Source organism: Falco cherrug, chromosome 2, assembly GCF_023634085.1.
Source record: "Falco cherrug isolate bFalChe1 chromosome 2, bFalChe1.pri, whole genome shotgun sequence".
In the NCBI taxonomy this organism is placed as follows: Eukaryota; Metazoa; Chordata; class Aves; order Falconiformes; family Falconidae; genus Falco; species Falco cherrug.
The window spans coordinates 106,471,724-106,496,243 of record NC_073698.1 but is presented as its reverse complement, the minus strand read 5'-3'; the positions used below and the strand labels follow the sequence as shown (position 1 = coordinate 106,496,243).

General features: G+C 39.8%; 1 protein-coding gene across 4 annotated transcripts; it reads right to left on the bottom strand.

Annotated features, from left to right (window-relative positions):
- Positions 1–2,982: 2,982 nt before the first annotated feature.
- On the bottom strand, positions 2,983–23,998 carry C2H21orf91 (chromosome 2 C21orf91 homolog). 4 transcript variants are annotated; one of them, XM_055702676.1, is made up of 5 exons: positions 23,845–23,998; positions 23,301–23,429; positions 9,269–9,802; positions 4,472–4,534; positions 2,983–3,456 (listed from the first exon to the last, which is right to left on the bottom strand). In XM_055702676.1, exons 2-5 carry the CDS (start codon positions 23,422–23,424, stop codon positions 3,296–3,298), a joined length of 882 nt encoding a protein of 293 aa, XP_055558651.1. In that variant the 5' UTR covers positions 23,425–23,429; positions 23,845–23,998; the 3' UTR covers positions 2,983–3,295. The 4 variants fall into 4 exon arrangements, with proteins under 4 accessions (XP_055558651.1, XP_055558653.1, XP_055558652.1 ...); XM_055702678.1 differs by having other exon boundaries at positions 23,761–23,907; XM_055702677.1 differs by having other exon boundaries at positions 23,771–23,904.
- Positions 23,999–24,520: the final 522 nt, after the last annotated feature.

The following is a 24,520-nucleotide window of genomic DNA, read 5'->3' as shown; positions in this document are numbered from 1 at the left end:
TACGTATAAGTCAATCTAAATCTTATAAAGGCAAAACAAATTTAACTGCCCATGCAATCTATTACATATTCGCCACATGTTAATTAGCATTTCCAATTTTGACGTAAATGGTTGCATTATCTAGAAAGTGTAACGTGACAGAAATATTTCTAGTAAAAAACCCCAGACAAAGAAAATTAATTCTGTTCCTAGGGTCTGATTAATTAAAAACCAGCAACAAGCCCCAAGCCCCCCACCCAATTTCTGGAAAGGGATTGTTGGCATGGAAACCCACGCGTGCATTATCATTTGGGGGTGCTAACAGAATACCCCTGCCCAATCTGAGATCCCAGGCTGGGAAAAAGGGAGAGCAACATTTCCATAATGCAGTTACAAAGTTGCTCCTAGAAAAGAGAGAATCTGCATGAAAACAATAGAATAAACTCTTAAATGGATCTTTGTGTTATGCTCTTTCATACTCATATGGATCTTGTTTTGGCCAAGCAAAACTGCTCCTTGTGAATTTAATTACTGTCTAATGCAGCCTTAGATGCAGCTCTGTTCTCACCATTGGGCTCTCCAGGCACTGTGACACAAATACAGTAACACACAGTTTCAGGATTCAGTTTCAGGTGAATGTTTTTATTGGTAATATGTTCCTCTATTAAAAAAAATAATTCAGTTTCTGCCCTTTACCACTAGCAATTGCAAAAAAAAAAAAAAAAAAATTCTGTACCAATTCTGCCTATGTTTTCAGAGAACAGTTCATTAAGATCCTTCTGTCCTTCTGTTTAAGTATGACAGTTTCTGGCCATTTCTTGTTACCATTTTAAATAAGCAATAGCTTATAATGCAAATAAAAACTGGTAAGCTTTAAGCTGTTAAGACTTTCAAACTGGATTTTTTTTGACAGGTGTTCATAGCCTCAAATAGCACCTTTGCAAATGCAAGTCTTTCCCTCCTGCCTTGTTAAATCTTGTTCACTACTTAATCAAAATACATGCATCTCACACCTGAACACCCTAAGAATCATTTAATATACAGAAACAACTCTAATGCAAGATTTATTCCAGACAGATTTCCCAGTGGAAGTCAGGAAAGCAATGCAGCAAGAAAACCCATGCGTGTGATGGTATGACCGTTCTCTAATAGCTCATTTTAAACCAAGAACCCAGCCACGTCTTATCTTGAACTCCTCCGGGTTACAGAGATGCGCAGCAGCCACTCCAGTTCAGAACTGCCAGCCAGCCAGGGTACATGCTGACCCCCTCTGCATCCTGAGCTTAAGAAACAAAACCTATATAGCTAGATTTTCTTTTAAGCATGTTAGGTGCATACCTTCCTCTCCTGTAACCCACATTCATATTGAGGGCAAAGCAAAAAAAAATGTGTTACTGCATGGCTTTTGTGTCCCAAAAGTTATCCTTCCCAATTATAATCCCTCTTAAAAACAAAAGAAACCCCCTCAACCTTGCCTGTATCAAACCCCTGATCTAACTTAACAAAAATAGAATACTTCGAAACATAGTAGGAAGGTACATGCTATGCTCTTCATTCCCACAAAAGCAAACAGAAATTCTACTCACTGTCCAGTGAAGTGACATCCAGATCCTCATCAGCCTTATTGGCCGCCTAGGGAATTCTAGATCCAGCCCTCACTCAGATTGTATGACGACATACAAACTCACACATTTAAGTGACAATGTTATTTCTCCTCCCACCTTAACACTTGCAATTATCTTACTACTGTATTAATAAGATTTACAGACAGACTTGCACATGGAGAGCAACCCATCTTCTGACAACCGTAACTGGGGATTACTTTGTGCACATTTACTTATAGGTCCACTTGTGTATGCAAGCAATAACGCTACTGACTTTTTCCCCACCTGAACCACAAAGTACCCCAACACAGACAAGTTCAAGTCCCCACTCATGCATATTCTCAAGATGTTCCAAACTCCTTTTGGGGCCCTTCCAGAAATGCATTATGGAAAAACAACCTAAGTAACCAACCTATCCTATGTAGTCCAGATATCACTATAGGGAGGATGATCAATAAAACCTAGTCTGAACTTTGGCTTACTTCTCAGTTTGATTTTAACATCAAACCTAAACCTTCCCTCATGCTAGCTGTTCCTTCAGCTCAGCTATATAAATGACCCCTCGTTTTCATTTAAAGTGTAAAATCAGAAAGCACAGAGACTTAACTTTTCAGGGTGGTATGTTTCTCTCCCAACCCATGACTTTTTCAGTGCAAATGCAACTTTCAGTTACGCAAGTGCAGCTCTACCAACAGTCTCTTTGGCAAATATTAACTAAGATTCCTTGGTATAAGTTTTAAAAAAGCAAAGCCTATTCTGCTTTATAATGTATCTTTACTATTTGTATTTCAGAATTAAAACACTATCGCAGTCTGATCCAACTTTATATAAAAAAATCATAACAAAGTGATGTAGTAATACAAATTTATTTAGTTTCTTCAAAGTAATTTTTCAGCATTGAAAATTTCACACATATAAAACAACTTCAACTTCTATGTATGGATTTTTTTTAAAAGGAATTGCTGTGCTTTTATTTTTTAAACATCTCTCATGAACCAAATTCTTCAGTTATAAAGCTGATAAAAATAAGTGATGCACCATCATTTTTCTTTAACACATAAAATTCATCTCTTTGGGAAACAAGATTTTTTTTTTTAAATTGTATCATGAAAGATACAAACCTGAAAAAGGATAAACAAATCATACACAAGGCATAAACATTACACAGAGTAATTCAGACATTTTATAAAGAGATCTGAAAAGTACCTAAAATAGTGATATTTAGTATAAAATTTCAATAATAAAATATTGCTCATAATAAATAAGAAAACATGAGTTTCATTAATACTGTTCTCCCCTTAAAGCTCTCTTGGATGTAACATGATCAGAATTCAAATTTTTATTTGTCCTCTGTATGAAGGAGGCAGATTTACAGGCTTTAGGTCATTTTTTGTTAGAAAGAATTTTACTATCAACAAAACACAGAATTCACTTCAAGGCTCATGCATAGTTATGGGCAAAAAAGAAAAAATAAAAGGAAAAAAAGAATCCCTAAGTGTGAATAAATGTTATTACAGTAGATTTTAATACCTAAAATATTTGCCTTTTTTGTTAAACCAAAGTGGAGTAAGACTTCTCATAGATTATGAATGCAAAGAGAAAGCTGCCCAAGTTTCCTCAAAAGCTTCTAAGTATCTGTGCAGCTGTACTTCACGGTTATCAAAGCTGTTAGGGAAAATTAGCTCTACAGGAGGAGAGAAGTTGTATCCCCTTTATATGGGGACATTTGATTTCATCCCTGCTCTTCCCATTTGTAGACATGGCAGTTTGGAGTAGTTTTTCAGCAGCTGCTCAATAGCAATATGACGGACGTTGAGCTCTGAGGCCAAAGAGTCCTTCTCCTGGACTTGCTGTGTCAGCTCTTCAAACACATCTGCAAGAACATTATTAGGTTAACACACTTGGTCCCTGTACTTTCATAGCATTAAGCAGCAGTGCTGAACATGACTACAAAAAGAGGCACAAGATATTCAAGTGGGTTCATGCACAAGAACACTTTCTCTGGTTGCAATGCAGCTTGGTGTATGCGCCATCAACCGTACAGGATCACCAGTTCATAGTTTCAGGTGACCTGAGCCAAGGTGGATCAGATCGTAACTCAAAATGAAATTGATTCTCATTGTGTCAGAAAAAGTGTGCTACACCTTGGATACTGTGTTCAGTTTTGGGCCCCTCACTACAAGACAGACACAGAGGTGCTGGAGCACCCGAGAAGGGCAATGAAGCTGGTGAAGGGTCTCTACCACAAGTCTTACCAGGAGCAGCTGGGGCAACCAGGGCTGTTTACTCTGGAGAAAAGGAGGCTCAGGGTGGACCTTATGGCTTGCTACAACTACCTGAAAAGAAGCTGATGGAGGTGGGTGTCAGTCTCTTCTGCCAAGTAACAAGTGATGGGACAAAAGGAAACGGCCTCAAGTTGCACCGAGGGAGATTTAGATTGGATACGAGGAAAAAATTCTTTGCTGAAAGGTTTGTCAAGCATTGCACCAGCCTGCCCAGGGAAGTGGCTGAGTCACCATCCCTGGAGGTATTTAAAAGACATGTAGATGTGGCACTTAGGGACATGGCTGGATAGTGGACTTGGCAGTGCCAGATTGACAGGTGGACTCAATGATCTTAAAGATCTTTTCCAACCTAAACAATTCTATGATTCCATTAAAAAAAAAAACGTAAAGAAAATATCATATTCTTCAAGTGCCAGTTTGTAACACCCAAGGAAGTTATATAATAAAGCACCTAACATTTTTTTGTTTACATGGAAATGTGACAGATTTCAGTTCAAAACTTAACTGACAGGAAAGCCATTGCAATTTCTTTTTTTTAGAACAAGAACTTCTTCATTGCAAAGCAACACAAACCCAAAACGAAGAGCAGTGAAAAATTCTCACCCTGGATTTGCTTGAGCAGTTTTTCATTAAGTTGCTTTAACTCTCCAGGAGCCATCATAGTCACTGTAACAATAAAATCTGTTATTACTACTACTGAAGTCACCCAAGCACCCCTAAGCAGACTCCTGTTTTCTCAAATTGTCATCATTTGCATCCTAATAATCAACAGATGTGTGGCAGTAAATCAGAGGCAACATTATTTATCAGTCATTTGTGGAAAGTTTGAAAATTCTCTCTTTTATGTTGACGGAGATTTACCCCATAGGAAAACCTCCTCTTCAGTGTCAAAAAGCTGGAAACTCAGGCCAGGCCCTCTAAACAGTAGTGCTCAGAATCAGAATCGCTTGTAAATTGCCCGACACCTTTAAACACTTTACCTTCCTCTGACTACAAAACATGGTTTCTACAGTTTAACCCCCCGGAAAGTGCATGTGTTCAACTGTCAGCAAGTGGGCACTTCCGAGGTAAGTCCTGCTACGCTTGGCAAGCCTACAGGCAACAGGTTCCAGACAGAATTTTCGGCATGCAGTTACTTGTTTTGGCTACCAAGTTTGGTGCTTTATGTGTATAACTTACTGTTTCCACCACACACCTCGGTGACAAATGATGAAGAAAAATCTTAGTTCGATACAAAGACCAGCATACAAAAATAAGTTTACTTCTCATTTTTCTTGTGCTTTGTTCCTAGTGAGAACTAGAAGATTCTCTGCGTCATTCAAAAGCCCTCCTGTATCTCAGGCTGTGCGCATTGATCATCCTCATAAAAAAATATGTATTAAGCCTCAGGAGGAAATTATGGAAGTATTCTATGCTGCTCTGGATCAACAGCAGGAAGTAGGGAAGCAACTTCTGCTTCCCAGAAATCCCTCAACCCAGCAGTAACAGGCACAGCTTGGTGCCATGCCTGCTGCTGAGATGCCCTTGGCAGCACAGCAAAAAGTGACAATTCTGATGACCACAGGAGGATACAGGGCACTGGAACAAGCTTTAATACCTTGTAATTTTTAATATTTTTTTTTTTAAACAATGCTCTAGCTTAGCAAAGCTCTCATTGCATACTTGAGAAAAACCTATGCTGCAATCACACAGCTTTTGGTCAGAGATTTCTCAGTGCAAGGAGGTTTCTTTTGTAAATTTAAAGCTTAAGTTCTGAAAAGGATGGTTTTCCCTACCCACAGGACTATTCAATCATCCTAAGCCTTCTCTTTCAAACTTTCTCATATCCTGCAGTTGTGGGATACTAACTTTCTGTCAGTATAGCCAAACAAAAGCTGGCAATAGCTAAGACAGCCTGCTTGTTACTCAAGGCATAAGGCCACTTAAGAGTGAAACAGATTGACCCTTCTCCTCCAACAGCCAGGTACAGTGGCACTGCTTCCTACCTTTGGCTATCAATACAACCGATTATTCCTTTCTCACATCTTACCACCCTTTAAGCTCCATGAAAACCCTGACTGGATTTAATATAGTAACTGACAGCTTTACAAAAATGTCAAGATTCCCCCCCCCCCCTTTTATACCCAGTGGGAATATGTTACTTCCCATTTCTTCATTATTTTCATTAGCACTTCATCAATTGTAGCAGGTAGGCAGGTCCACACATTTTGTGTGCGTGTATCAGGACAGGACTGTTTCATGCCAAAATTCTGATACAAAAGTGAAGGGGAGAAGGAACAGGCCACCAAATTTAAATAAAACATTATACTATCCATAGCTGCAGTAAATTATAAAGAAATACTGACAGAGCTATTTACAGTTCCCTTACTTTTTTCTAGTAGACTGCTAGGTTGTTACAATAGAGGTACTGCAATAAGAAGGTAACTAATTCTGGCAGAGTAAGTCTAAGCTTTTCACTAAAGTACTAATGTTATATAATCATGGAGTCTCCAAATGTCTTTTAAAGCTAAATACTGCAAAAAGATTAAACAAATACTTATAATACAAGCAATAATGCCTCAAAAGTGCATTATGCAGTCTTAACAGAAAAAAAAACCCCTGTTATGCTCAAAACAGCTTTATGTTTCCCTGTCCCAAAAATCAAGATCAAGAGAGACATTCCAAGTCACTAACTTCAGTTAGATAACCCCATAAATCAGGTCAAGCTTTTATAATTCCTCTGTTAACTGCTGCCCTGATTTATGTAATCCCAATTTATGACTCCAGAGGACAGGTGGTCAAACAGCACAGCATATCTGTTTTGATTTATGGCTTTAAGACTACTAATTAACTACAAATACAATATGAAGCATCATACAGCAGTTAAATAAGATCCTTTTATAAAGAACAAGAAATGACTGAACTCTGCAAGGCCAGGTTTGTTACTCTGTTGAAGAAATGGGAGCCTAAGGAAACTGATTCCAACTTTTGACAGTACCTCTTTCTCATTCTGTCTTCCAATACTGAATTCCAGTATTACCTTGTTTTTCATCACCTAATTTTCACTGGATATTTTACCAGCTTTATCATCTTCTTTCTAAGGTCTTTGGAAATTCAGAAACCCTCTCCAATTATTTTCCTCATCTACAAAAGTAAGAATGCATATATTCCAGTTTAGGACCAGGCACTGTTCTAAAAGCAAGATGCAGCCATCTCTAGGAACTTAGTCCTAATGTATGTGATGTAGGCTGATTCCAGAGACACTACAATATCCTACGATTCTTCTGAAGTATTCTTCCAGTGATGACATTCTTAAATAATTGGAAAATGGTTTTTTTTTGCTGTTTTCAGTATCACCACAGTCATCAAAAGATTGTTCAGGTGTACTGATAAAGCCTTTAAGTGGACATGGTGGCAATAAGGGCCTTGCCATTTTCTTATGCTCTATGAATAGCAGAAAAAAATAATCTAGTAAAATGCACAAGGAAATCCAGCTACTATTAAAAAAGTTTATGCTGCTCCACAAGTTTGCTCTGCTACTGTGGGAAGATTACTAGGGTCGTGTGTGTGTGTGTGTGTGTGTGCGCGTGGGGAACTGGAGAAAGCTGGGACCTAACAGAAGCATAGTATTACAGAGAGCTTGTTCGGGTAAAACACAGCTATTGTTTTCAGGATGATTGGCATGCACAGAATCTACTTTACCACAGCTCCCTAAGCAACACATCCTGCCAGCTCAGCACATGCTGATTGGAGTGGAGACACCGCAGCCAGGCTCTGTGGTGCTCCGTGCAGGAATGGGAACTTGATGGTACCATGCAGCTGATAAATTGCACAGCAGTTGTCATATGAAGAATCGTCACACGGCTGCCGAGCCAACCACTGTGGTGAAATTACTACCCTCAGATGAAATAATCTCACTGTAGTACCAACCACACCTCTACCCAAAGTCACTCACTCACTTCTAAAGTATGTTATCTAAACTCCCCAATTACCACACTCTGATTTAGCATTTAACTACATACAAATCTGTGCATACAGTTAGGTCAAGCTGAGCCACTGCCTAAAGTTGTTATGAATGAAAGGACTTCTAATCAAGGGAGTCAGCCTTGGGAAGGATGAGAAACAAAGAACAGATACCGAAAAGAACACCATTACCTAAGTTATGCAGAAAGAAGCCTTCAAGTGAGGAAACTTCTGGCTATAAGAGGAGACAGGTTGATAAGGTGTTGCAATCCACTGACATTAACAGAAGATTAGTTGAAAACAGGACAAAGATAATCATGGTAGTGGGAGATCGTGGCTTCCAACTCAAATAGTCCCCCCGAGAGAGGGCAAACCCCCACTTGAACAGCATGTATAGTCAGTAGAGAACTTCAGCAGCGCTGTCTGAGGATGTGTACTAATTTGCATTTGAAGCGAGGAACTTGTAGCCAATCTTGTGTGACGAATGAATATACTATGTACCATGAAGTATAAAAAGTGAACAAATGAGGGGAGAAGTTAGGGAATACTCCATCATAAATTCTGGGATTAGTCAACAGGCTGCCCCATAGGGACACCTATCGAGTAAGAACTTTTTTCTATGACTAACCCATGCTAGCTGTTAAGTGTATTGTTTTAAGCTTGCTTTGCAGTCAGTGTATTACCACTGTCAATCTCTAAACCTTGTTCTGTCACAAACTTGCATTCTATATAATAAAATCTTCAGCTGAAGTTCATTTTTTTATAGATCTTTTGAGATTTGAGTACTTGTTATAAGGGATTTGACTCAGTGACGCTGTCTGCGGAAGGTCCCCGAGTAGTTTAGTTAAATCATCCCCTGATACAGTGGGCTGTCGAAATGCCGGTAGTGGACAGGCTGGCCGGACCCAAGGGTCTCATCTTTTTTGGGAAACCAACAGACTGATCAAATATAAAGGGTTTGAGGACACACACACTCACACACACACCCCTTCTTAACATGACAGCTACTTAACCTCTAATTTCCCTTACTGCTTAGAGCAGGTCTCTCTAAAATCTAACTCAAGGCACCACACAAGTTCAGTAAGACAGTTATTTTCAGAAGCTCAGTAATTTCCACAGGCAGTTGCACAGCCCTGTATGAAGTGACTGTGATCAACTATAACAGTAACTTTTTTGTGTAAATTAGGCATGTCCTGTATCACACTGGGGTATAACTAACAGGGAAATAAGAAACCCCACAACCAACAACCAAACAAATCTCCCGCACCAACCAAACTCTCCATGCTATTTTCTTGGCCATGTAGCATTTTTCTTCACAGATTTTACAGTAACTCCAAACAATTAAAAGCTGGATTTCAGAATGTGAATTAATGCCCTGGGGGGACATTAAGTGGTCAAGAGATAATTACAAAGAATGCTCTTGCTTGCTAGGTTGTATGTAAATAGCTATATACTTACATTCTTCCCTGCTGTATTGAGGATGCCTTCTGTGAACACTGGTAAGTGAAGCGCCTTCAGCTTTTTCAGCTTTCTGGACCTGGTTGTGATTAGGCCACAAAACACTGCTGCAACAGAAGGTAGCACCTGTTTCTTGTAACACACCAAGCCCAAAATCAGTGGATTCTCTTTGCTCCAAAAGAGTTTGTGAACAACTTGAGATGCCTCCAGAATTGCCATCTATCCATTTTGCAGAGTATCTAGGTACTGGGGAGTCAAATTGTGGGAGTAATTTTCTATCAGTCTGATGTCTGAAGTTAAAAAGCTGGTGTCTGGATGTTTTTGAGCTTTCAGGATCAGAGTCTAAATCCTTGTTTTGTGCATACTGTATGATCCAGTTAATTTTTTTGCTCAAGATATTTTTTACTTCTGCATATGGACTTTTAGAGAGCTTTGATCGTGGACAGTCCTGATTTGCTATTAAGTGGAATTTTTCAAAGCAGTCTCTGTGCCCCCTTAAAGATCTTGTATGTAGAAGATCTGACTTTGGTACTCCTGTAAAGACACAATAGAAAAAAATTCACTTATTGTATACTCAACTCAATTTTTAAATTTTTACTCACAACCAACCAAGAAAACAAAAACTTAACTGATGCTTTCCTATTAACGGTCTAATGACTGTAGGCGACAAGGATATGCGATTCTCTAAAATTTTTGAAATTCCACTCAGTCTTGAGTCCTTAACATAGAAAAGGTTTTCCACTCAGGAATCTCTAGTGCAGGATTTAACAGACTACCTTGCATGTGCCTCTTGGATGATAATACAGACAAAGCAAACTGCTAACTCTACATATTGCATCGCACCCACAAACAAGCATATAAGCTGCAGAAGTAAAATAATTGCAAGCATTATCAGAAAGTTCTACAGAACAATACTGAGGACCATTCTGAGAGCAGTCATTTGTGTTCCCATCTTCTGTGGATGATGCTATGCGCCACCTGCTCAAAAAACATACTGCAGTGCGTGAGCTTGTCACCCAAGTGGTCAAACATAATTCAGAATTCAGCCCTCATTCATTTTTTTTTTCATTGGTACAAGCCTGCAGCCTAGCTAGGTAAGTTCTAATACTTTCAACACCTGTCAACATTAAACTGTCCTGAAATTAATTTCATGTGTGCTGGTTTTGGCTGGGGTAGAGTTAATTTTCTTCAGGCACTAGTATGGCGCTAGGTTTTGGATTTGTGCTGAAAACAGGGCTGACAGAGGGATGTTTTCACTACTGCTGAGCAGTGCTTACACAGAATCAAGGCCTTTTCTGCTTCCTGCACCACCCCTCCTATGAATAGGTTGAGGGTGTACTAGTAGTTGGGAGGGGGCACAGCCGGGGAAGCTGACCCCAACAGACCAGAGGGATATTCCACACCATGTGACATCATGCTCATATAACATTACATATAAGGCTGGGGGAAGAAGGAAGCAGAGTGGACATTTAGAGCAATGGTGTTTGTCGTCCCAAGTGACTGTTAGGCATGATGGAGCCCTGCTTTCCTGGAGACAGATGGCTGAACACCTGCCCGCCCATAAGTAGTGAATGAATTTCTTGTTTTGCTTTGCAGCCTTGATTTACCTAATAAACTGTCTTGATCTCAACCAACAAGTTCTCACTTGCGCTCTTCCAATTCCCTCCCCCATCCCATGGGGGTACATGGGAGTGAGCAGCTATGTGCGGTTTAGTTGCCAGTTGGAGTTAAACCATGACATTGTGTAAGATGAATGTTTATTCTCCTCTTTGTCCTCCTTCAAAGACTATCCAAATAGCTATAGCAGGTAACCTACTCAAACCTCAAATTGGTAGTGATTGACATGTTGTAATGGAACACCATCTGTGAAGATAGACAGTTGGTGAGTGAACACAGATGACAGGAGAAATGACTATTTCAGGTAGTTAATACTACTCCAGAACAAAATTACTTTCTGCAACTTCAGTGGATATTTATTTTTCTTCAGATTCACCAACACAGTAGATTTAGTCATCAAGTCCAGGAACAGTTCAACATTTACCTCAACAGCCAGTATACTACTTGGGAGGTTTCCAACATCATGAAAAACAATTCTGTCAAGCTCCTCATTGCAAATAACAATGTACCTGTGAACCACTGGCTGTAAGTGCTCAATGCTTACTAAAGCCAGAATATTTAAATTAACATATGGTAACATAATTTGATCTCTGAAACTACGCAACATGACCCAGCGGCAGCCATTTTACCTTTTAGCACAGAAGGAAGTATATAAAAGCAATTAAAATAAAACCTATGAAATGTAACACATAACAAAATCTGATAATAGAGACTTCAACGAGCAATTAGCAGAATGCTACAACAGTTCTCAGGTATATCTGACCCTCTTAAATTCTTGTGGTAAATTTTAAGCCCCCCACCACAAATGACTACAAAGTGATAAGCTTTTTTTTAAGTGATTAAATTCTGCAAAATCTCAAACTAATCTCAGAAACAAGCTACAAAAGTACAAAAGTAAAATTCTTAACACGAAACTAGCAAAAAACAAATCCAAGCACTTAATTTTGATTATCTCTGTTGCTGGTAACTGGTGTTTAAAGTTGGGGAGTTCAAACATTGGGAGCAGCCAGTAAAAATTTTTGATTTTCCACTCCTTGGGCAGCATTGAAACTCAAAAGCATTACTTTTCTGGTCAAGTTTGTAAGAGCATACGCCAAATTTATGGGGCAAAATGACAACTGTGTGGGAAATTAAAGGACAGCAGTGGAATTTATTTTGTTCTTAGCGGCAGGGGAGAAAGGTAAGGTCATGAAAACAGACACTTCTGTCCATGAACTAAGCATCAGGACAAACAAAAACCACATCCTAGCCCGAGACACCTTTTAAGAAGGAAGTTCTTGAGCAAAGTACAAAGACAGATGTTGTATTCATGGGTACAGAGTCAAGATTCTCCCTCTACAGCTCAAAATATCAACCTCTTTCAGCAAATAAGACATTCACTAACTTTTCTTAAGCTCTACATGATCTACTGCCTACTTGCAAGGCTATCTTCCCTCTCTATCCTTACAGAGACTTTTAAAAAAACCAAACACATTTCTAGTGAAAACAAGGAAAGACAAGTCATTTGTTTTCATGACTTACAAGCACAATTTAAATACAGCAAGTATGCTTAACTCAAGTAGCATAATGGAAACACTTAAATCTTTAAGCCATCAAGGAAAAGCAAACACTGTCAACTGAGGTTATATGGCATATATTCACAACCTGGCAAACCCTACAAAACCAGAACGATTTGTTCAATGTCATCTGCTTTACCCAAGTGATTCTTCAACATGCCACACTGTTGATTCTTACAGTGATTTCTTTTACTTACAGAAAACAACGTCAGATTGGCTGAAAAACAAGTTTTAGACAATTTTCTATACAACAACAGTCAGGAACCCACCTAACAACTTGACCATAATGTGAGTGAATAAAGCCAACATCTTCTGATCACAGGACGGAGTAATCCTGTCTAAAGTAAATACTTGAAGATTGGGAGAAGAAGGAGGAAGAGAACTGCATAAAGCACAGTCAGAAAATCTGAGACACATACAGTTTTGCACAGACCGTTTCTGTGTTCATGGCTACCTAAAAAAACCCACTTAAATCCTTTGAGGCCTTCCATTTCATTATTTCCACAAGAATAAATGTGACGTGTCCAGTAAGATGGCAGTGTGTGCCCACACAAAATAAACACACCATTTCAGTTACAGAAAAAAAAAAAGAATGAGTGCATCACAACTTTATGAAGCCCCATCTGATTTTTATGTTCAAGCCATAAACCCAAGGTCACTCAAGTCTCTCCTCCTGACAAATCTTTTAAAAAAGAGCTCCGGACACTGTTATCTTCCCCACTTGAGGCATGCTGCTCAAAGAAATCTATTTTATCAGAACTCAGCAATACCAGATATGCCAGAATACCAGTAATATCAGAAATTAGCAACCATTACAGAAGAAAAAAAATGTTTCTTCTGAAGTCTAGGTTTTGCTATTTATATGCCACATATTAGCCATAATGTCACTGTTTCTGCACACAGAACATGTCACTCCAAAACACTTTCAGTATACAATAACAATCCCTTCCCGCCCGCACACCCCTCCTTGAATTTACGTACTTCCCCATCTCTTATTCCACTGAAAATCCAGCAAGGGTCTAGCTAAGTGCTCTTCAATACAGTAAGGAACAGAAAATGTAGAATTGCTAACAGACTTGCTTCAGATTTCACATAGCTGGTCTGGATTTCTACGGTAACAAATACATGCAAAAAAACCCCAAACAACCCTCAACCTTTCTTGTGTGCTAAGGTGATAATTAGTCCTTTCCTATACAGAGAACGTGAATAATATCAGCCACTAACCTAAAAGAGCTGAGCATTCATAGCAGCTGCTGTGCCAGCACAAACTAGTAATGACATACCAGTATTACAGCAAGTAAGAGTATGCTTCTTTGACACAAATACTTCTGTCATGGGCAATACCATCAGCTTTATGAGGCAGAAAAGATGCCTATTTCTCTTTGGTAAGACTTAATACGCTACTCAGATTACTTCATATTTTTTCCTTCATCATAACTGCAAAAAATCTGCCAGCTGGTAAACTGGCATGATTAAAACAAATGATATATAAAGATGACTCAGTATTAAAAGGCACATTATTCAACAATATACACAAAGAGACAAATAAATCAAGGCAAGACTTCTGTGCATTACAAGTAGTAATATCCTAATTTTGATAAACAGCTATTGTCAGTTCTGGTTTTTTGGTTTTTTTTTTTACAGGGTTTCAGTTCTGTCTCAAAGTTCCTGTTTGCTAATATCCATCTCAATCTTTTTATTTTTTGGCTGGTTGTTCACATCAGCAATCATACAACCATCAACTTTTTTCTCCCCACATTCGTAGGTATATGTATATTTTCCCCTTGTCTTACTTTCAAGAACAGGACTGCAGACTATGTCCAAGTACATCCTACCCTTCGTATTTATTTTTTCAGAGAAGGAAAAAGAACTCCAAAAAGCCTACAACCATCCACAGCAGGAAAGTTTTATCTGCAGGTGAAAAAAAAAAAAAAAAATCACAAAAATTCAGGAATATCTTGAAGACCATATCTAACTAATTTAAGACAGCAGATGCTATCAGGAAACAAGCTCATGCCAGAGATCATTCCTCAAATGAACAATATTCACAGGGGATGCCAAACCTCAAGAAAAATAATAGAAGAATGTAAGTTAAATGTTTGCCATCCATTATTTGCTTCCGATTCCAGCAACCCATGTGTCCTAGATGAAATATGAATGGCACCACTTCACTCAGCAATATCTTTGAATGTTGAGCACTTGTAAGAACAGGGCTGCTTATTTAACAGCTTGGTATTTAGGCATTTTTTTTTTTTAATATTTCAATTTGTAAGCCATGCAAGGCCGAAACTCTTCCTCTATACTGGTAGAGTTCTCAACATAAGAGTCCTAATCCACTTCTGCAAAACAATTTTGTAAATGAATGACCAGCGATCAGGCAATTTATAAAGTAGACATCACAACAGTGTGTACTAGTTATTTGTAAGTGCAAAGTATCAGGCAGCAAGGAGAGTATCTGCCTTATAACAAGGTGTGTAATCACACCACAATAAATTCCATGCCATTTTAAAGTATTTGTACTTGAAAGTAAATCAGTCTCCATCCTATTAAAGTTTTGGGTGGTTTTTTTTTTTTAAGAAGTCTACAAAGACTTTGTTTCTATCTTTGCAACTGATTCACCAATAACTATGTATAACTTCTTCCTGATAAAGATACAGAACTCAATTGAAAAATTTGCTCAGATTTATCTATAAAAGCTGGCTAGGATTATTGTCTTATTTGGATATTATTATGAACAAGTTCAATTCAAAAGGAATGCTCTTGAAGACTACTAGACTATTACACATATCTTCATAAATGTTTCCATTAAAAGAAACAGTGATCATGAGCCTGGTGTTTGTCTTCCACTTTTTTTTTTGTCGCCCCCCCCCATTTGCTTGTTATACATTTGTAAAAAACATTCTTATTTGGTCTTTCAGCTCCATCAATTAGAAATAATGTTGAAGAAAGCCTGTATTCCTTTCTTAGCAATTTATAATGCAATGATGGAAACTAATTGTTTTTGCAAGGTTGAATAACCTTAGCTTGAGCAGCTGAAGAGGAAAAAACCCCCAGAATTTAAGATGGAGTGAACTAAAATTAACAAGAATACTTCTATACACATGAATAGTCACTAATAAGTTTGTACTATGGCACTAGTTAATTAAAGCTATATTAAAGTCCCTTTAAAGAATTTACAAATACTTATGGGTAAGATTTATACCTGACCATAGAGAAAGGAAAAGCTGTCTTCTCAGTACAGTGCTGGCATCCACAATACATACAGCTTCCGTAAAGGTGTAAAGTACATGTGATTATTAAGGACAGTCTAAAGAAGAAAAAAAACACACTTCATAACACAAATCTGTACAGTATTGGCAGCATGGGTGAATTTACCTGTTTAAGTCAAAACACTTAGAAAAGGTATACTTCAGCTAGTTGTGGAGGCTGCCTTCACAGCAAGTAAAGAAACACTTCTCAGGCACAATTCACCTCATCTTAAACCGTTACTGTAGAAAGATTTGTGATAAGCACCCATGCTTTTTCCTTTAATCCTGTAAGTAAGCAAGAATCCTTGCGAAGGGTGCCAGTCCACTGCAGTGTACTTTTAAGAACCCAGCCTTCACTAAACGTTCTGAAATGTTCCAACTGCTGCTCCTCTCAGCTGTCCACCTCGCACATTATGCACATACCGTATCATCTGTGAACAGGGATGTTTAGCCAGCTCACGAAACGGTTCCTGAACATCTGCTAGCATCCACTAGGAACATGAAGATCCGATAAGCTCAAGTATGGTTTACCTAGGGCACAGGGCTCAGCACTGCAGCAGACAGGGAAGTGCTTCACAAGACGTTAAATGTTCACATCTGCCTATTTTAAGTCACTGCTGCATATCAGTCTGCTTATTAAGAGTGCTCAAAGAGGGGGGTTCTGAAAAGTAGATCCCAAGGCCTGTTCAAAATACATTGAATAAAACCAGCCTGTGATGACCTAAGACAGCAAGTCATCCAGATGTCTAAATGACAAAGGGATGGAGAAAACTGGTATTCTTCAGTCGTACAATTCTGCCGACACTGAAAAATAGGATCATTAGAGACATGTATCTCCAATACATTTGCCTGACAAGACTTAAAGCCAAATGCTATTTTTAAGTGTATGCATGCAATTTCATTTGTGAGTTAAGTCTATTTATTAGACTGCCCAGAAGGAAAATGCCACTGCTATTCAATAACTTCTAAAAACAGACACCTGTAAAGACCAGATATTATTTTGTTCTTAAATTAAAGTTCTCTCCTCAATTTCAAATGATAAAGCTGATGCATTCCGTACATCAAGAGCACACACAAATCATCTCCCACGGCATTTCTATTAGCTCATTTATATTCTAGCACATAGCAAGGATGTACTATGTAAGACAGAACCAAGATCCAACTGATCCTTCAAAAATATTTTCAAAATTCATCTTCCCAATAAACTACTGAACTATCTAAGAAGAGAATTTACTACTGTATCAGACAAAGCAGTACATTCAGATGAAAACTTTACTACTGAAACTACTATGTTAAAGGTGTCTCATACTTCGTAAGAAAAATCAGTTGAACTGACCTAGAAGAGCGTGAAAGGCATGAGACAGTATTTTTGTATTCTGGATGATGACAGGTAAGTAACAACTGCTCAGTTCACTTGTTTGCATGTACAAACCTTCCAAAATCACACACAGACAATTCAAAAATGTACTTTTAGCAGTAGCCATACAGGTCTACTATTACTTAGTGGTACTTAAACAGCACTTAAAGATTAAGAATACCATCTCCAACTATGTTTGGACTTGAATTCACAATTAAGAGGTTTACTGGAAACTGCAGCAAGTTCCTCAAGTCCATTCAAGTTTGCAGAAGTGAGTCATACTGCTGGAGTGCAAATGCTACCCTGAAACAAGTTTTCAACTGTCTAGCCTAAAGGGCAATGATGAAATGTTTTAGCTTTTGTTGACAGAGTAACGTATTTTATTGGTTATTATTTCATGAACATTGAAAAAATAAGGATATGCATGCATTCTGTAAGCAAGAACAGAATGAAATTAAAACAGCAGTTTCCAATCCTTTCAGTTATACCTTACAATCCGTTTTGTTTCAGTGAGATATTCTTTTGTAGGGTGCAAGAAGAAAAAAGGAAAAATTTGAGAATTTGAGTGCTTACAGCTTTTAACAACTAAATCCCCTCCCCTCTCCCTATTTCTTTTTAAATGTGAACACAGAATGAGGATATTACACAAGATTTTAAAGACCTTAACAGGAAAAAAGCCATGCACTAAGGCAGTTTTGTTTATAGCATCTTTGTCTCAACCTGGAGACTGGGATGCACCAACTTAATACTGAAATTGCTTCAAATGCTATGAGTCTATCAGCACTTTAGAGGACCACGGAAATGTAGCTATCTTAACATAAGTCAGGGAATAGATGCCCACTATCTGTTCTTTCGTATTACAAGACCTGGATATGGACTATCATTTGCTGTTCAGCCACTGTTCCAACTCTAAACAGAAATGGAAGCAAGCCAGTTTGCTTGTCAGCTAGCATTCTTCAAGATGTTATCGCAGTTAGCAGCACCAGATAAGCAAAAGATTGAATAAAAATCAGCTCAAAGAATCAGATTTTCCCCTTCTATTACAGTTTTGTTTCCTTTACAAACCCTTGTCTTTCAGGAAACTCACAGATTTTCAAATAATTCTGCATTAAGACATACCAGCATAAAACCAAGTTAAGATAGATACATTATCAATGACAAATAACGTAATGCTAAATTGTAATTATTACAGACTTTCAACTTTGAAACCTTCAGAGACAAGTCCCATGTTTGAACAAATACATTCAAGTACTAATTTCCTGAAGCTGGGATTTTCACAGGCATTGTCCAGAGGATCACAAAGCACGCATTAATGAAGGACACATCTGCACTGCACAATGCATTCCCATGTGAAGGTATACAAACAACTCCAAGCAGCGCCACCGGCAGCACAATAGCTTACTGCTCTAGCTGCCTCTGTCTGGGCTGCGAAAAACAGGCTAGGCTGTTAGATCCTGGTAACCAGAGCATTAGAGGGCACAGCTGGGTATCAGCGCCACATTCTTACCCAGAAACCCTACAACCAGAGTTTCAAAGCAGCTTGTAGGGACATCATACTCAGGCAGGTGGTTTTGTTTTGTTCATATATACAAATACATGAAGCATTTATACATACACACACATATATTCTTTTGTGTGTTCAGGTATTTTCCCCCTACCCTCCAGTTGTAACCGCAAATCTGTTGTTAGCATTATGTATTTCCTACCAGAATTCAGTTATCATTCTTCCATACTTTAATGAAATAAAAAAGGAGGAGGAATTTCTCACAACTGACCACAACACATGATTTCCTGGCTTATGCAGTCTAGTTATATGTGAATTTAAAATGTCTCCTGTTTCAATCCACAGATTGCTACTCTGACACCTACTTAGAAAAAGAAAACAGTACACAACAAACTCTGATGTTCATTTCGCCTGCACAAGGAAAAAAAAGCCAACATCAAACTCTGGCAGATCCAAACTGCCAGGATAGTCTAAACTTCATCTAGAACTTTAAAGCCACTGTACAGAATCAGCTTAATTTCTCAAAGTTTTAGTTTAGTATTTTGTATGTAAGTACTGTACATACTTTAAACTTTAAGAATCACATTAGTATTCTGTTGTGCTAAATCACCTGATAATTATCCTTCAGACATGCAAGCTAGTTTTGCAATGAAAGTATTTATGCACAGCTTAGTCCACTCAGCGTGTGGACTCCTCAAACTAAGTGAGCTGAAAGAGCAAGTACTACAGGGAGAAAAATACTGTCCTTTCCATACACACTGCCTCCCCACACTCACCCCGTTTAGACTGAAGATTAGCACTACCAAACTCTCCCATGCATGTTCTTCTTTCCCTGTTCATGAAAGGCTAGTAACATGTAATAGGAGAAAGTTTAAACCTCCATCTTGGGATTCTGCATGACTGTTTTCCCTTTTCTAACCTTTTTTCAGTCAACTTCAGAGAAACAGACCCTATAATCCATATACATCACTCCTGAATAAATGCTGGGACAGACACTGCAGCTGAACTCCAGACAGCACTCAAACTAGTGGTTTCTGTCAATTAACTGAACTTTGTAAAAAACAACCACATTTTAGGCTAAGCTACCATTTTATTTCATTAAAGAGCTAAAAATTTGCTATTAAAAAATTATGATGGAAACCTGACTTTTGACAAAAACCATAAAGGTTTTATGACACAGTAAATAACTTCCTCATTCAGAAAATCAGCAGTTATTTAATTAAGACAGACCATAGATCAGATTTTCTGTAGTCTTCTCTATAAAGGACTATAAGAATAACTTGACGACTCCCTGCCCCCAATTACATATCACTATCAAGCTGTTGTCCACACATAATAAAGGTTACAAAACCTCACCCCGACGGCAGCAAAATAAAGGCTGAGACGTATCACAACTGTGATCCAGGAAGAGGTCTGTTGAGTCATCATAGATGGGGATGGTGTCAGCTTTGCTCACTTCTAATTACTCATCTTAATTAACCAAAACAATCAACAACATTACCATCTACATGCAAGCAAAACTGTACAGCTGTTGAACTCGGATGTCAGAAGACACAAAGATTCACCAGTACTGAACTAAATGTAATTAAGTGCAGCAGGTAAATTGTATTTCTGTAGTGTTTCGTTTATATACATTTGAGACAGTCTCTTTCAGGGGGGTTCAGGTGATCAAGTCTTGGGCTAGATCAGTTTCAAGTGCACAGATTTACCACAGACAGCTTTAAGCTATCAGAAACTTGCCTGAAGGAAAACAGAATTGTCCTCATGAGTTTTGTTAAAGCATTAGAGTCTAGACACCCTTTTAAAAAAGGAAATTGGGAAAGCTGCTTCCAGAATTTCATACATAGATTCATGGAATCATAGAATCATTTAGGTTAGAAGAGACCTTTAAGATCACTGAATCCAACTGCTAACACTGCCAGGTCCACCAGCACTTGCACATGCATCCGCAACGCTCCCTTCTAACCTGACCCAACTCCCAGTGAGGTCGGGAAGGATGGAAGAGGTGCTACACACTCCCCTTAAATCAGACAGCACTTAGCACATGCAAGTTTGCAGAGTGCTGCAAACATCCTGTGAGATGCTGAGCTGTGACTAATAGGCTGCCTGTTATTGAACAGCATTTCCTACTTCACTGAGGGACAAGTCACGCACGCACATCAATGCTAAAAATGAGCAAGCCTTAAGCACTGTCCTAGCTGTTGCATTAATATCTTTTTAGAATAACCTATTTCACTCCCTCGAATTACTTAAAAATGTGTTTTATCGCTTGGATCTTTAAATATGATGGTAAATAAAAAGGCAAACTTTTAGTGAGAACAACACTTATTTGTAAGTGTGGGATAGCACATCTACAAAATTGATAGAACTTATACTTGATTCTGTTTAACAAGTAGCTATGATATAATGCAGCTGAACTTCATTAAAATAGAAGCAGAAGGTCAGTATGAAAACATCCACTACAACATTCAGAGTTAGTGAATTATTCATCTCACTCCCTACCCAGGGCTGCCAAATTATTTATTTTTTTAGATGTAAGTCACAGTCTTTGTCACAGGAAAATACAGGAATGTAGCAGACATGTCAAAAGTAGGAAGGGCAGAACCATGGACATGGTAAAGGGCTGGCTCATGCAGTGGTTCTGCTACAAAGTCTTACGATGATTCTTTATAAAATGTCACTCACACAGCCTCTGCTGGCCTTAAGCCTCCTCTCCCTATAAGCACGTTTTTTCAAAGTGGTACAGAGAACACAGAATATCAGAAATTGAGGCATTTTGATGCTACAGAAATCAATCATATTAATATTTTTCATTTACTATGCAAAATAAAAGGTTAAGAATGGTTCATGTAATTTCAGGTGAGCTTTCATCACTGTTCTGCTCCAGTAGCCTTCCTTTAAAATTAACTGAAAATTTAGAAGATTATGCAAAGTAGTCTGCTGCACAGATTAAGTCTCTACTATTATTAAGGCTACTTAGAGTTCCAGGAAGGAAAAAAAAAAAAAAAAAAGCTGTTCTAGCTAAAACACGAAATCATTTTGTAAAGTAATATCCGTAAGAAGTAACTTCAACAAATCCACAGCTTATCGCAAAACTGAGCACAGACAGAAACCATCCAGCGATTTTTTAATGTGTTCTGTTTTATCTGTTTCACCACTTCCAAAAATAAATTACATTCTGAAGGTAACTGAAGTACTTAATTCTCATTATGGCAATATTTTTTTCCTCATCTTAAAGCCTAGAGAGAGAAACATCTTAATCCCACTCCACACTGAGAACTGTAGACCTATAATTTTAAAGCAGTAAGAAAACTCAAGCAGACTGACAGGTTGTCTTATGTTAGATTGTTGCTCTGACTTTTATTGAAAAGTGCAAATACACAGGCATATACCTTCTAAACAAAAGCATTAAGCATTCAGACTACTAATGAAGTATGAAAGTATTGTTCAGATTAAAATATATTGCCTCTAGCAGCAAGAAAGACCTTAAAGGCATCACTTTTTAAAAATCAAAACACAGTACTGAGTCAGTATTTAAAAGTGATTACAATTTACTAATGCATTTTTCAGATTTCTGTAACATAAGAAGAAAATTTTATTACCTATACATGCATTGAAAGTCAGATGCAGAATTATAACTGTACAGAATACATAACCTTACAGCTCCCTACATTCCAGTCAAGTTTTATGCTTCTAGGGTTCAGAATAAGTGACTAGACCACTGGGTACAGTGCTCATATCTCACAGCACTTTCCACTTAGAAATACTTGATCTTAAGACTTTTAGTGTACTTTCCTATGTACCAAACACACAACAAATCTTACTATCCGTCATCAAGAAACAGTATTATCATGATAGTGTTAAAATCTTCCCATTCAATTGCCCCATACCAATACAGATTATCTTAGGCAGTCACATGCACATACAATTGGCAAATACTACTTTATATAACTGGAACAAATTACTTTGTTGCCCCCAGAATAAAGCGATAATGTTTATACTTTCAAAAAATGCTTATTTGAATTCAAGGGAAGTAACTAATCTACCGCTCATTCATGTCCAACACTTGATTCATACACGGAGAGCTGCAAAAAGATAGGTAAGTTCTTTAGCAAAACAAGGTTTGAAATTCTAAAACTATAATTCTGGAGGCCAAAATGGTATTAGAAGACTGGTCTTTTAAAGAATGGCCAAAATTGCCACTTTATAGTTTGCAGACTTTAAGAAGGTTTGACAATAAACTCAGCTTTATCACGGTACATGTATTACCACGTTATGAAAGCAGTAAGAAATAATCTCAATTATTTCTGGTGAAAGTGAAACATTGATTCTGCTTCAAAAAAAACCTACTATGCTTTAAAGTTTGCAGTAAGTTCTGTGCAGACACCTTTAACTATTGAACAAAAACCCTGAATAAAAGCAGAACATAAAACTCCTAACCTGAATTAACATCGGAGGTCTAATATCAGAAGATGAAATTATCACCAGGACATTTCAGCAGCTCTTGAAATGAGGGTACATCTTTACACCTAGAGGAGCAGGCGCTAGAGCAGCTACGACACCCACCTTTACTGGAAACGAGCTACTCTGCAACCTGACTACTTTGGCCAGCCAAAAAAGTTTCTAAGCACACACGTTTTCAAACCTAAGCCTTCTGGAAAGCTTTGAGATAAGCTCAGTCTGCGTTCAGCTCCAAGGTAAGCAATCTACGACTGAAGCTCGCACAAGATGACTCTTACTAAGACGTTACCTTCGATGTTCAGTTCAAAACAAACGTGGCAAAACGACAGCGTTTCCTTCTCGGTCCCCAGCTTGCAGACGCTGCAGACGTTGTCATCGTCCAAGTCGATGCTCACAAACTGCTCTTCGTTCATAGTGCCTCTGAGGGGGGAAGGGGGGGGGACAAGGGACGGGACCGTTACTCCAGCCGCCCCCCAGGCGAAGCCCCGGCCGCCCCCCGACAGGCAGCGCCCCAGGCCCGGCTCCGGCCCCCGCTGAAACCGCCAGCCGAGGGCGGGACGAGAGAGGCAGCGTCCCAGCAAAGTTTCTTCCTCGGGGCACGGCTAGGGCAGCGGCCAGACCGCCCCGCGGGCCCGCCCGGGCCCGAGCCCTCCCGCCGCCTACGCGCCCGCGTACCCCTTCCCTCCCCCCCCGAGGCTGCCCCGTCCCGCCCCGCTTCCCCTCCGCCCCGACCTCAGACCCCTCATCACCTCCACCCACCCCGCTCCGCACACCGGCGGCGCGAACGCTCCGCCACCACCAGAGCCGCACCGGCCCGTCCCCGTCCCGCTCACCGCCGCGCCGCTGCGGGCCGCCGCGCAGCCGCCCCGGTGCCGCGCTTCACTATTGTTCAGCCGCCAGCGCCTCCGCCGCCGGAGCTCGGCGCCAGGCACCGCCCGCCGCTTCCGGCCGAGACCACGGCTCCTGCGGGACGGGGAGGCCGGGCGTGCTGGCGCCGCGCTCCGCCGCATCCCGGCGGCTGGCGTCGCCTCAGAGCCGGGCAAGAAAGGGCGACAACGCGGGAGGGGCGAGCGACTACGGCCTCTCCGGGCCTTCGCGCGGCTGCAGCGACGGGAAGCTCCCCTGCCCCCCGGCTGCAGTTGGGCTCGCCCAGAGCGCGGCGGCTGTGGTGCCCCGCGCGGGGGGGCGGGGCGCAGCGCTGAGGGGAAGCCGCCCCGGCGCGGCGGGCAGGGGGAGGCGGCGCTGCCGTTCTGCTCTCTCGCCTTGGGCCGCGTTCCGCTATTATCGCAGCGTACATTTACGTTTAATTAGCTGGTGGTGTGTAACACAGCGTACGCTTGGGATTCGTGTTGGCTAGGTTTTGTTAGAAGTGAAAAAAATAACTTGCGTATAGGAGCTGAGACCAGGGCGGGCCGGGCGAGCGGCCGCGGGGCGTGAGGCCGACCCCCGGCAGCCAGCGTGCGGAGCGGGAGGGCCTGCGTGGAACTGTAACTGTGCGGGGCCATAGCT